The 14407-nt window shown below is 40.2% G+C and overlaps 1 protein-coding gene across 2 annotated transcripts in view; it reads left to right on the plus strand.

Moving 5' to 3' along the window:
• The window catches only part of LOC119488387 (protein ENL-like), a 30692-nt gene extending 18664 nt beyond the window's left edge, over window positions 1-12028 (plus strand). The window contains exons 9-12 of one of the 2 annotated variants that reach the window (XM_037769977.1): window positions 1247-1346; window positions 1932-2000; window positions 3812-3883; window positions 5636-12028. In XM_037769977.1, the coding sequence (XP_037625905.1) occupies window positions 1247-1346; window positions 1932-2000; window positions 3812-3883; window positions 5636-5764 (370 nt within the window). In that variant the 3' untranslated portion in view covers window positions 5765-12028. Of the gene's footprint in view, window positions 1-1246; window positions 1347-1931; window positions 2010-3811; window positions 3884-5635 lie in introns of both variants that reach the window. The other variant, XM_037769976.1, reaches the window with a different exon arrangement.
• Window positions 12029-14407: the final 2379 nt, after the last annotated feature.

The raw sequence follows: 14407 nt of genomic DNA on the forward strand, positions 1-14407 counted from the left end.
TAAAGTCACATGCGTCGTGCTTCATTTCTATTAACTGCACTTTATTGCATTTAGCTTTTATTGATACTCCAACATTCGAGATGAGCCAGGCCTGCACAGAATCGATCACCGGCGATCGCCCAGCAAGGCATGCCGGATAGATTTGTGTCCGACTTGATCCCTAACTTGCTCTGACGTTATGCACACATGGGCAACGATAACCTCACGAGATCGAGGCGGCCACAGTTTTTAAAACCAGACGCCGTAGATGCTCTCCACTGACTGCAAGACCAGGGCATTATGGGAAACTCCTGGCTCGCGCCTGATCAAAGAACTGATTGGCTCTTAGTTTTGACAGCAAACACCACGTGTTGTAGAAAGTCCGAACTTTCTGTGTTTGTATTGTAATATTTAACACTAGATTGTAGACTATTAGTCTCAAATTGTGCAATGAAGGTTTCATCTGTTAACAAACATATCTTGTGTGGTTGATAGTAATAATAATAATTTTAATAATTAAGGTTATTTATATAGCACTTATCAAAACGAGTGCTCATTAAGTGCTTTACAAGGCGGACATAAAAATAAGAAAGGACAGAATCCAATGCCAGATACATGCATATTTCCACATATATTTACAAACAAATATAAATAAATCCCAACGTGGTCTGACAACTACAAGTAGCCTACAGATCGGATCTAACAGGAAGTAACTTTTCCTGTGACATCTGTAAATTCTTTGAAGGCTGCTGGAAACTGTCCGACTTGACCGCACATTTTAGTCTCCGCCCCCTGCTGCTGCCGCCTGATCTCGTCTACTTTCCAGGCGAGGCGCAGTTCATCTCGAGCGACCCTAATGTTTTTGTGATATTTCAACTTTTTTTTTCTCCTTGAATTTCTTTTGCGTTTCCACTCGTGCAAATTAAAAATATGCAGAAAAACAGGTGAATGATTTTCTGTTCATTTCCCTGATAAAGCTACGTGCATTATCAGGGAAATCAGTGACATCCCTAATGCAGTGACCTTGTAAGATGTTACATTTCTGTCCCTACCTCACCAGTTTTTTTGTCCCTTCTCAATATTGTTTACTCTTGGTTGGTTTTTAAATGTCTGTTTTGTCTCCTTCACCAAATAGGCTCCATATCAACAACAAATAATAATTATAATCTAAGACGCACACATCCAAGCACAATGCTAAGCAGCATGACAATGTGTTCTGTCAGTCTGTGTGTGACTGACCTCTGACCTTGCCCTGTACCCCTGCCAGACTCAGCCTGGACAGCGAGAGTGACAGCAGTGATGGCTCGCACAGCCCCAGTCGAGACCCCGCCCCGCCCCCCCAGAAACACAGCTCCTCCAATAACAAAGTGAGTCACACAGACGCGCCTCATTTTACTGCCTGCTTTCATTCATGTATTGACAGAAATGGAAATAGTTTGACTAGAAAATAAACACTAAAACCAACCATGGACATTTACAGCTGTAGAGCAACTGTCTGTTTACTGATTCTGGTTTTATTTATTCTGAACAATATTACTGTGTTACTGAGTTTTTCTTCAACCAGTATTCTTCAGCTGTCAGCATAATCCTTGGCCAACATGAACAGGACTTTCCTAAAGCATTATGTTGTGTATTTTTGTGAGTAAAATTGACAAAAGAAATGTTTTTATGTGTTTGATAAAACCCGTGTGAGTAAAGCTATCAAAACAATATTAAAAAACAGTAGTTAAGACAGAGACAACTCTTTTTGAATTTCAGTACATGCTGTATTTTTAACATCTTGGTTTCTACCCAACATAAAATAGCCTAAAGACATTCAGCAGACATTTCTTACATTTCAGCTGTATTATCTGTCACCAGTGTCCCAGATAGTCTCGTTTTCTCACATCACTGCCTCTGTCTCTCTTCTTTGTGTTCCTCCTTTCTGTCTTTCTCGCTCTCCTTTTCTGCAGGTTTCAGGCAGAAAGAGTCCAGACTCCTCGTTTCGCTCCGAGAAGGTGTTGAAGAAGGGATACGACAAGGTAGGAAGGGTAAATCAAACGTTTTTTTAACGCATTACCTCACATACACACACATGCAGTATTTAGTCCACATTCACTGAGGGCATTAATGAATTCAAGATGGAGTAATGGACAGTGAATTGATCCAGATGTGCAGGCAGACTCTGGCCTATGAACCCTTGAAAAGAAATCTCTTTTTTCTTTCTTTGTAACGAGATGATTCATGGAGTGATAAAATTAAACTCCGGTAAACTGATCCTTTATCGCTCCTCCACATTAAAACATGTGGAGGCATCTTATTGGGTAATTCCCACAGAGATTTAAATTCAAAGGCAGACGTCTACTTCAGGATGTAGTTTAAAATAGAAAAAGTCTCCAAAGTTGAACACTTGCCTTTGGTGAGCAGCAGAAACGTTCTCATCTAAAACAGCCACACAAAGGATGCATGCATATGAACAATAAAAACGCCTAACATTGAATAGATACACCATAAACACCCTCTGTTTCTAGACCCTTGATTTCAGATTACCGTGTTTATTTCTAGATTCAATATTTTGCAGCAAAATGCAACAACCATAAAGACCGAAAACAAGATTGTGGAAGACCAAAAATTAGCAGTTTCTCCACTAAATCTCACTTTTTCACTTTATCAAACAAAATCAATTTTGAACAAAACCAACATGTAATTCTTTCAAAATAATTTAAATGCAACCCTTTCAATCTATCCTAACATATGCAGTTTAATAGGGATGCACAATGATATCGGCACGTCATCGGTATCGGCAGATAAAGGCCTTAAAATTAAATCTCAGCATCAGCCAGAAATTAACATTTCCTCCGATATGACAGGCCGATAAACGTGATGCAAACCGTTGACGGAGCAGGTGCAAAAAGAAATATGTCTGTGGTGTGGAGGTACATTATTTACCAACATGTGAAATGGGTCAAATTTGCCCTGGTTGTGCCTATTTCAGGATTGTCTCAGGGACAGCATCATCCAAAACTGTTAAATTATGATACGTTTTGCAGTTTTGTTTCAATATGTTACATAAAAATAAATACGGCATGTTTTACACGTAACCTAAGTTGAAGCAGTTTTCTTATTTTGCCCGTGTAAACTACACGTACATTTCGTACATTTTATGTCTGCATCTGCCAGTGTGCCATCACAATAACAGTAGGCATACTAATATATTAATTCCACTACAGGAGAGACTTGATGTTCTCTGCAATTAGGTGGAAAAGTATATGCGTATGTCGGCATCGGCAGTCGGACAAAATTAGTTGGAAAATATTGGATGTCGGGAAAAATCCAATATTGTGCATCCCTATTGTTTAATTAACATTTGCTTGCTGCGCCTCCGCTGCGCCTCCGCTGCGTAAACCAAGATTACAGCAAAACCAGCAAACAGTGGTACCTTTTATCCTCAATTTTCCACCGATGGTGTCAAATCCATAATAATTCCACATTTGACTTCTCAAATGGTTTGGTGTCCTGTAAAGGCTCGCTAGTGAACTCCATTTTGCAATAGCAGAGAGATTAGATTATATAGATTTGTTTCGAAAACATGTAACGAATACTAACGAAACAAAACAAGAATAACCAATAAAATGAAGAGTAAACATATACAGCAAAGTCTAAATAAACTAAATATATAAATAAATGATATAGCAAAGAGAACAATAATCTAATTAGGGCTTGCACTGGGTCAGACGGTCTATTTTTCTTCATATTGTTCATACAGAAGTTTAGATTTCACATAAAAAGTACCGGCTCTATGACTCTTTAATACTGTGCTGACCGTGTTCACTGTCCTCTGTAAACCCTGCAGGCCTACACAGAAGAACTGGTGGACCTCCATCGCAGACTGATGGCTTTAAGGGAGCGTAACGTCCTACAGCAGGTCTGGGTTTCTGCCTCTGTTTTGGCTTGATACTGTCTAACAATAAAATATGGCATGATGTGTATTAGTATAGTACTGGGAAATGTATTGGCACAAACTATTTAATCAATGTGATATGTGTACTAAACAACCGGGAGAATTCAATGCATACATGGAAAAACCAATGAGGGACCACTGAGAAACAAAAAGTATTTTTATATATTGAGTTTCTCCATGAATAATGTGGTCTGAAGAACATAGTAAATATATTATATTTTACATATTTTTTCTTGCCTGCTGAAGGTAATAATGTTAGTAATATTTGTAGGTTGGAGACAGCCTGATTTTATAAACTAAAAGTGGGATTGTTGCGTGTAAGAGGCTGTTCAATGTGTTTTTTGTGGGGTTTAAGTCAGCACCATCAGGCCTGTAGCAAACACTGTCACTACAGATAGCTACAGTAGCTAGGGGGTCATCTCATGGGCAAGTGTCTATTTTAGCATGAATTTAAATCAATATAATTTTTAATTGGTTAATCCATCCAGCCATTTTATGTCACTTATCTGGGTCCAGTTCGCCTTAAACTGATTAGATTAAATAGATTATATCATTAGGAATTATTGTTGTTAGACATGCAAACTGGCCGGTTGTCAGCTGATCGGCCCTGACCGGCGGCCAGTGATCGGTCTCATATCCATTTTTTTGCCGGTCAAATTTACACACATGTGCCGCATGATTGTTATACATTGTGCACGCAGTGGCACAGACGATAACGTCACACACACACACACACACACCATGTCGTCGGTGTGGAAGTTCTTCAGTGTGAGTGAAGAAGACATTAAGCTCATCAAGCACTTTGTAACACCTGTAAGTTCAAAAGAGGCCGTGGAGTAACAACCATAAAAACATTTACAACAGCTGAATTTACAGTTGAATTTAAATTTTCCATGAAAGAAAAGTTACAAAAATGTTTGCTGTCAATTAATCTTAGAAAGAAAGGAAATGGGAATCAGCAGGGCAGACTTTTAAAAAATTGGATTCGGCCTAGCAAATTGAATTGTTGCATCTCTAATTGTTATATACTGCTGGAAAGTGGGGCTGGGTAATATGGCCAAAATCTTCTCTCCCGATATAGGTATTTTAATAACTCAATAACAATACACATCACAATATAGCATGTTTTCTGGTAATTCAATAGATGAATATGAAATATTTCCTATCAAGTTACCACATGGTAAAGCCTGTTTTTGTATACTGTGGGTGAATTACTTGACAAATGAATATAACTGAGTATTTTCTAATTTAGTTAAATTATAAAAAATTATAGAAAAAAATAAAAATATTTCAGAGTAATCAAATTAAAACAATAGTTTGATTTAACTGAGTTTGAAGAAATTTGAGTTAGTATATTGTAGATGATTGATATCTTAATATATGATTTCATCACGATATGATTCCATTGAAAGACGATAAATTATCATATTGAATTATCGCCCAGCCCTACTGGGAAGTACTAAAAAAACACGGTACGGAAATATTTACTATGGCAATAATAACAAAATAATTCTAGGCTTTCCCTACTGTTTTTTTATCATATTTGATTGTGACACACGTATTAAATTGCTTTCTATGTGGGATTAAAATGGTGTTAAAAATGTTACTTGGGGAACCATGTAAGCGTCTTTTTATATATTGTTGAGTTATTTTCAGGACTAATGTGATCTGAAGTGATTATTGGTAAATGATGATAACTGATCACTCCTCTCGCAGATTGTGAACCTGATCGAGGAGACGGGCCACTTCAACGTGACCAACACCACCTTTGACTTTGACCTCTTTTCACTGGACGAGTCCACCGTCCGCAAACTACAGAGCTACCTGGAGGCGACGGCCACGTGACAGGAAGTGGAAACTGGCGTGGGGAAACCGGCCTGTGGATGGCGGCGGCGGCGGTGGAGGTAGACTCGCCACCACGTCTCCTCTTTTTTTTTAAGGAGTGGACGAGCAGCCACATCGTGTCGCAGCTGTTTCACAGGCCTGACTGAACCGTCGAACAACTACCACACAAACAGAAACACACGAACAAACACAAGCACACATGAAGACACACCACCTTCACGTGACGCTGGGGAGGAAACCGAAGGAGGAGGAGGCGGAGGAGCGGAGTGGCTGAACTCCGTCTACAGTCAGGATTTTCACTACACATCTCCTTTTTTTTTTGAGTCTGTGCAGAGCTGTGGTATGCACCCCACACCCCCTCCTTCAACCTCCTGCACTCCCGCCTTTGCAAACCCAATACTCCCCCTCCTCCTCCTCTTCTTCCTCCTCTTCCCCCCCCCTTCACACGCACACTCCTTACTCGGCAGAACACTTCAGTCCCCTTCCCCCTGCTGTCAGCTGGAGCTCATTTCTCTCCCGACATACTCTTTGAGTCGTCTGTGTGTGTGTGTGTGTTGACTGTGCATGCGAGCGCTGCTGAAGTTTAAGAGGAGATGTTGTCTTTGTGGTTACCGACTTCTCTTTGTGCGTGCGTGAAGCTCGAGCACAAACAACAGCCAGTTTCCTTCCTTCACACACACGGCAAACAAATACAGATTCAGGTAATAATTTACTTAAACCACTCCTATTTAGCCTTTATAAGCAGTATATAAACATTGAATGTTGAACACATTATAATGCGGTTGTAAGCAATTATAAGTAAGTAGATTATAACCCCTCCTACATGGAGGTCGGCGTATGATAAAATACAAACAAATGACAAATGCTGTCCCTTAATAAACACTTAAAATGTCCTTATATGTGCTTATAACCACATTACAGTGTGTTGCAAACCCTTTTAAAATCTTTACAGTGCTTATAAATGTTAAATGGGGGGGTTAAAGTAAAGTGGTACCCAAATTCATGCACATGTTTGTCTCCCAGGTTCTTACACTTAACACTGTACATGAAGACACTGAGACGTGAGCTGTATGTATGTGACTCTGTTTTGAATGAGGTTTCTCTGTTGTCTGAACATTTGAAAACACATGTTCTGTTGAGTTTCCCCTCTACTTCCTCGCACTGAAAGCTGAGCCTTGACCTCCTACCAACACCCCCCCTCCCCTCTTTCCCACTGAAGCCCCCTCACTCCATCCCTCCTCCTCCTCCTCCTCCTCCTCCCTTATTCTCATATTGGCGTGCATGAAAGGGCTCGACTGCTCGCGGCCAGAGCAGTAGAGGATCACTCCTGAATTGCCTTCTAAGTGGTGGGTAGGGTCGGGTGGGGAGGGGGGTTCAAAAAAAGCCGTGAAAAAGTAGCCATACTTGTCTCCCAGAATCCAAAAATAAGGAAAAAAAAAAACAGGGGCCACGCTTTTTTACATTTTATTTTTCTACAAGTGCATTTTGTGTATTTATTCCCAGACTGCGGTTAAGATAACCTGTGAGCTATGAATGTATATCGCTTTTACTTTTCTACGGCTAGCAACAGCCCCACTCTAGTGCCTTTTTCTGCGACTTGCAGTGTGAGGGGGGGGGTGTGCGCTCTGTTAGCCATGGTCACACAGATTGAAACCCCCCCAAATACCCCTCTCGGGGAAACAAGTGTTAATAGGGATGCCTGAATATCCAGTATTGTCTTAACGGCTTCCATCCCTGCTTCTCTTTCTCCAGTGTCTTTGTAGGCTGTGGTCATTTTTATCAGTGACATTTCTGTTAATCGAGCCCTCTAGAAGTTTTAAAAACTACTATTTGTTCCCAGACGGTGGTCGTGTTTTTATGTTCTTGCTTTCTGAGATTAGGTTCAGTGTTTTAAAGAGGAAGCGTCAGGTGACTGCGTGGTGGTTACATTAATTAGCTCTAGTAACAGTTGACTCAGCTGTGGTGTGTGTGTTTTGTGAGACGGTTGTCGTTGAATAGGGTCGGGGTTCCCTCTTCGGAAGTATTTGAACTAATGATGGAGCGTTTGATACCAAGTTACCAGGCGCTAGAAGAGCATCAACAAAAGCAAACACAAAAAGGGCATGTAGGCAGAAACATAAGCTACAGAAAACCCTCCCTGTGTTTTCTTTCCCCAAATATCTGACATGTATCTCTCAGGGGCCTGCATCATGAAGCAAGATCAGACTGATCACTTTAATCCAGGACGACCGCTCCCACAAAGCTGGCTCGCTTTAACCAGTTTAGATCACAAAGGTTCACTTATCACATCAAAACCTGTCAACGATTTGTAATAATGAGCACAAAGCAACGGTAGACTCACTCAGCTTTACATGCTAACTATAGCAGACATTTAAGATGTTTGTAGCACAACCCCCTCCTTTTGTTTGTTTGTATGGCTTTATTAGAGATAACAGAAGAGAGGTGACAGGAAATGAGAGATGAGATGACAGGCAACAAAAGTCCCCTGTCAGACTCAAACCCGGCAGTGTTGCGGTTCATTGTCAGTAGGGCTAGGTATCGGTACTCAATACCTTTTAAAGGTATCGACCGAAACAACCCAGTACCAAGTAATATCAAATCTTCTCCAGTCAAATGATGCCTGCAATCGATCCTTTTTGTTCCCAGGTCTAGAAAGAGATGTTTTGCTCACAGCCAATCGCCACAAGCGTTGTTCGATTTATAGTGACGTGTGATTGGCTACCGCAACTGCCATTCACATAATGGGTATCAAATGAAGTACTCTATTGGTATTGGTTTCACTCTAAGGGTACTGGTATTGGTACTAATTGTCAGCATCTTAAGCCTAGCAGTTTCCCACAATTCTTCTAGCATGTAGCACAAAGCCGGTTAGCAGTAGTTATCAATATTGAATGACATTTACAGTTGCATTTAATAAGTTTATTTTGCATTACTGATCCATTACTGCAGCTCGGAAGAACATGCAGGGACTGAAAGTGTCAATGATCATAAATACAAAGAAATACCCACTAATAGCATCTTTATAAAACAAATAATATCCACACACTGATCATTAGCTACTATTAGATTATATACACATGTTGAGTATGTTACTTTTATTTCAGGACACATCGGAGTGCATTATCACACTGATGTTGTAGCCACTTACCAAATGAAAAAGACTGTTTAAACCCACGGTTAGGTTATCCTTACTAGAGTTATCTGGCAGCTCAAGTACTGTTGCTATGGTTACGTGCAGGTTGATATGAACTATGTTTCAGGTGTCCAGATGTTTAACCTCGTTCAAATGGACACCTGCCAGCCAATTAGAGGTTTCTTTTCTTTTCTTTTCTATAATGAGCAATAATTAAGATTTATTCTCAAACCTTTTTATGTGCACATTTACTCTCCAGCTTTCTGCAGCAGAAACAGTGTTACTTCTTAATTTGTTTATCAAGAAACAAAGAAGCACAAATGTCAATGATCAATTTCTTCTCACTGTACAACATGTTGAAAATGGAGTCTATATAATAATGCCCACTATTGGCTACAGTCTATTATTTTTATTATTTGATTATTGCATTATTTGACCATTAAGTTTATTATGTTATATATGTAAATAATGTTACTGTATGTTGCCCACTTTTCTTCATCTTTTTATTAAAGGGACTCTATTGAAGAATCAGAAATTGCTTGTTAACAGTGACACCTGTTGCCGTTAAGTCAACGACAGTCAAAGTCCTGTTGCTCGTGCTTGTTGCTCGTGCTTGTTGCTCACACTACGTAGGCGTGAATTTTGGTGTTAACGGACTCCATTTCTAACCTAACATTAGCTATGGTTGCACACTGTTAGCCCTGTAAACGGAGATGAAAATAAAGTCACTCGTGAGCGCACATGACGTCACATCCGTTGGAATTCCCTAGAAAAAACGGCCCGTATTCTTTACATTAAAAGCAGTCTACAGGCTGACAGAGGAAACCCAGAAAGTCGTGGAAGGTCACATTTTTTAGGTTAGGTTACAACCTGTTCACATATTGGCAATAAAAAACGATTAAAAAAGTTTAATACATGTAAAAACGTACATACAGTACCTTTAACTCGCTAAATATTACTTTTGCTGCTGCACTGACAAAATTAACCCAGAGAGATCCACAATTTAATTTTCTAATAATGTGATTCATTGTTGGCTTTGTGTTAGGCCTCTTTAAAGTCAACAAACTCCCACCCACTTTGGTAAATTGTGGGTTAATAGAGCTTAGAGTCAGCTTTGTGAGACCGGTTTCCAGGATCACCAGTGTTAGGTTTTTGTGAAGCCAGAAAACCCCAAAGAAAGCCAGAATGAGGTGAACTTGCTTCTTGATTCAGGCCCCTGTTGTGTTAGTTCCTGTGGCCCCTTTAGGCTCTACACACACACACACACCAGCCCACTGTGGTACAAACCTTCAATGAGCGATTCCCTCCCCTCCTCCTGTGTTTTCTTCCTGCCGACAGTGTTTTTATTCTGACGCTTCGATAGCTTTAATACTTCTCTCTCTTTTTCTGTTGCCTGCCCGGCTCAGCGACATGTACACACTCCCTCTGCCCTTACTGTAAACGCCGTCTGAGCACGGAAAAATGTCTCAAATAAGAAAAAAAAACGTGGATTCCTGCCGCCTTATGTGCCCTGCAGTAACCCCCCTCCTGCCCTCACTTCTTCCCCCGTCCCACCCTCATTTTTCTCTAGGTGTGCCTCTGTCAACAGAACTTCAGGCCGTGATTACTGAGAATGAACTTTGCAACTTGTGTGAGTGACGTTTGTGCGTCTGCGAGTGTGTTTGTCGAGTGATAGGAGAAATTTTAAAAACCAACCTTCCTGTCCTCTTCTCTGTGCATCGATGTGGGAACTTTTAAGTCCTAGTTCATGAACTCTGACCTTTGACCAGGCACTCATTCAGTCCCTTGTGGTGGTTGAGAAGGGGAGGTTACGTGGGGACTCGAGAGAAGCCCCACTGTCTACCCACAGTCAATGTTTTATTTATGGACCTCTGCACTTTTGGCTGTGATGACTTCAGTACTTAAGTAGTTACCTGAACTGTATTTTTAAGGGTTTTATACAATATTTACATGCAATACAATATGAATTGATTTTTGTTTTCTTTGCCAACCATTTTTTTTTTGTTTGTTTCTTATTTAATTGTCTTTATTTTGGCATGATTTGTCACTATTATTCACAAACAAACGTGCCCGTTGGATCTATTTCAGGCGTAAAACGTTATGGGGGATGTTCCCTGTATGTTTTTCTGTGTCATGACTCTGATGACAGCTGAACACCAAGAAGCAGGTGTAGGAAAATGTTTGCTGGATGAGCTAAACTTTATCACCGTCTGCTTCCAGTAGGAATAACTGGACCAGAACCAGTCCAACACTTTGGTTCAGGGAACTGAACTGTTGAGCTACAAATGTTTATTTTCTGTGTCATGTCCAGTTATTATTTGAGTTTCTTTTCTACTCATTCATAGAATTTTTCACCCAAACAAAAACGGTCACCTAATTTTATTCTGTTATGATAACTTGAGCCTGAAGAAACACATCATAGGAAACAATAGAGTTGTGAAGTGGGTTGGAGCTGTTTTGAGCGCCCCTGGTACCGGAAGTGAAAATGCCATTCATTTTTTCCCACAGACAGTGTTGTGTTATGTTACTCACTGCTGGAGCACTTTTACTGCTTGGATCAACATGAAACTCTCACGATTCAATCACGGTTCAAATGATTTAAAAACTGTTAGAAAATATATAAATAAATCAGTTCAATTATCATTTTTGGTTCACTTCTGGATGAATTCCACCAAAAAGCGTTTTGTTAAAGGGAAAATTTGCCACCTTTTATGTGGATGTCCGATCAGTGTGCTGATGGTAAATGTAGATAATATATAAATTCCCCAGTGCGTGCTATATTAATCGAGAAAGCTGATCTCTCTCTCTCTGCAGAGCCTTGCCGGCAGTGCCTACATGTACCAGGATGCATTGCATGTAAGCGGCGAGTTACTTATGTCTGAAAAATAGTCAAAATCTTACAAAATGTCAATGAAGGCATTATTCTTACACCTAAACAGAAAAATACAACCGTACTTTAATTTTCTCTGTTACGCCAAACTAAGACGAGCTTAATTGCCTCGTTAACTCATCATAAAACACACTTTCAAACTGGACAGAAACAAAATAAAAGTCACCAAAATCATTAGTCCGTTAGTCTTTCCACTATTCCAACAATCAGCCACTCTGGTTTGGTAGATTTAAATCCTTAATTCACAGAGTAATATGTGAAAATATGCCGGCTCTACACGTCTTCCCTGCTGTATCTCTCTGCTGTACTAGATGCCAGCTACAAAATCCAATGACAAAAATCTCCCCAAAATCGCCCTGCTGGTTGTCTTTTTCAATTTATCTTCGGGATCCTGGAGAAGGTCTCCAACACACGTCTGTCCCAGTGAGGAGGAAAAATATCATGCCTCGTAACGCACATTTGGCTCGCTCTCTCGAGGTTGTCGTCGGCGACAGCATCCAACAAAAACTGCCCACGCTGACATCCATCACAGCAGAATTATTGCGTTTCTGTCAACATCGGAGGGTAACTTGAGCAAAGCCACCACCGGTCGTGTTTGCTCTCAGCAGCTCAGGTTCTGGAGGGTCTCTGCCGGCCTTATCCTCCCCGCTGTAGCAGCATCCTCTAGTGACCTCTCTGGCTGAATATCTGAGTCAGCCAAAACACTGTAAATATCCACTGTAAAAAACCCTCGTCCATAACATCCTCTGCACTCATATTACGGGATGCCATTATCACTGTTGGAAACGTAACACAAGCGAAGAGAACAAGGCAGTTTTTGAGCGGCATTGCACTCTGTGGTTCTTCCTCGCCTCCAACGACATCACTGTGCACCACTAGATGCAGGAAGAACAACAGATGTTGCAGCTGCGCCTCAGAGACACAGAAAACATCAGCAAGAACAGCAGGTGTTTGTCACACTATATTCCTAACTCAGATAGAGACCAAGTTAATAATCAGCGAATTTTCCCTTTAACAACTGCAATGACGGACCATTTCAAATTTGCTACCTGTTTCGCGCCTCTGACTGACTTCTTCTCAATGTCAACGACCGCTGAGGCTCATGGGTATTGTAGTATTTAGAGCCTCCCGCCAAGCCAAAATGACAAATAAAAAACATGATTTCTCAGAAACTAAGTTGAAATAATTGAAACTGGTGGTCCTAATGTAAACCTACATAACCGTTACATTTTCCGGAAGAGTCCTGTGTTTCTATGTTGATAAACATTGAAGATATTCACACAAGAAAAAAGTGTAAATGGGAATAAAGAATGGAGAGAAACACTTCTGGTTCCTCTCACTTTGCAACTCTGTGCAGGTCTGTGGGAGTGGAGCATTTCAGCTGAGACTATATTATATATAATACGTGTATAATACAGCAAAGGTAGAATATCTACTGTGTGGATCTTTAGAGGATGAGCAAAAAGTATAGAGCAAATGGTTGCAAATATGTGGAGGGGGGTGGGAGGGGGCATGTGCAGACGGGATGTTTCCTGTGTCAGTGGTTGTCATAATGTGTCTGTGACAAGGGGACAGGGTTGCCTGTATTTATAAAGGTTTGATTTTTTTTTTTTTTAACGGGGGGGTAAAAGGGGGGAGGGTGGAAATGTGTTCCATATATGTGGTCCAAGCAGAACAAACTGGATGTGCAGAACAATTTGGTATTCTTTGAAAATAAAAACTTGGCATTACGATGCCACCATGTGGCCATATGATGCAAGTTGTTAACAAGAACAAAACATGTTATTTTAATGTTATTTTTTATTTTGAAATCATATTATTAATAAAGTCATTAAGTACTGTTGTCCCCGCGTGTGTCCATATCATCATTGACCGCTGTGTGACCCGGTCATGGCTGCGTCTGCAGGGTTCATGTAAAGTTCATGTGATGGTCAATGCAGTCTGCGGGGTTAAAAGGACACCCAGCGGGCCGGGCGGTAATGCTCATGATGCATTGACCATCTATCGAGGAAATGTCCCTATAGAGACGGACGTTTATTGGCAAAGGCTGATCAATGAAAGCTTTGCATTGAGAAAAACCTAGTGTGAGTTTTTACCATAGCGTTTATACCGTCATATGTCTCTGGGTGTGATAGACCATTGTGTTACATAATCAAACATCTGTTCCGTAATACTGGATATTTGTATGATCTTTCATGTCATGACAAAATACATTTGTCAGGCATTTAAATTGCAGGATAAACCACAGACAGACATTCCTGCCTGGTTGTTTTGTTCTCATTTGATTTTGCAGAAAATGTACTATATTGCAAAATATGTCAATTAAAGCTGAAACAATTATTTGGTTAATCGATTAGTGAGTCAGAAAATGAATCAACAATTTTGTAATTTTACTTAAGTTAAATTTTGAATGCATGACTTTATGTGTGTAGCAGTATTTCTACGTTGTAGTTTTAATCATTTTTTAAAGAAAAAGAAATGTCAAAGATTCACTGTATCCTCTAATGTGAATATTTGCTGTTTATATTAGTTTTGGACAGTTTTTGAGACAAAACAAGCAATTTCAGGGTGTTACTTTGGGCTATATTAGACAGCAAGTGAACATTTTGAACTTTGAACT

Source organism: Sebastes umbrosus, chromosome 5, assembly GCF_015220745.1.
Source record: "Sebastes umbrosus isolate fSebUmb1 chromosome 5, fSebUmb1.pri, whole genome shotgun sequence".
Taxonomy (NCBI): domain Eukaryota; kingdom Metazoa; phylum Chordata; class Actinopteri; order Perciformes; family Sebastidae; genus Sebastes; species Sebastes umbrosus.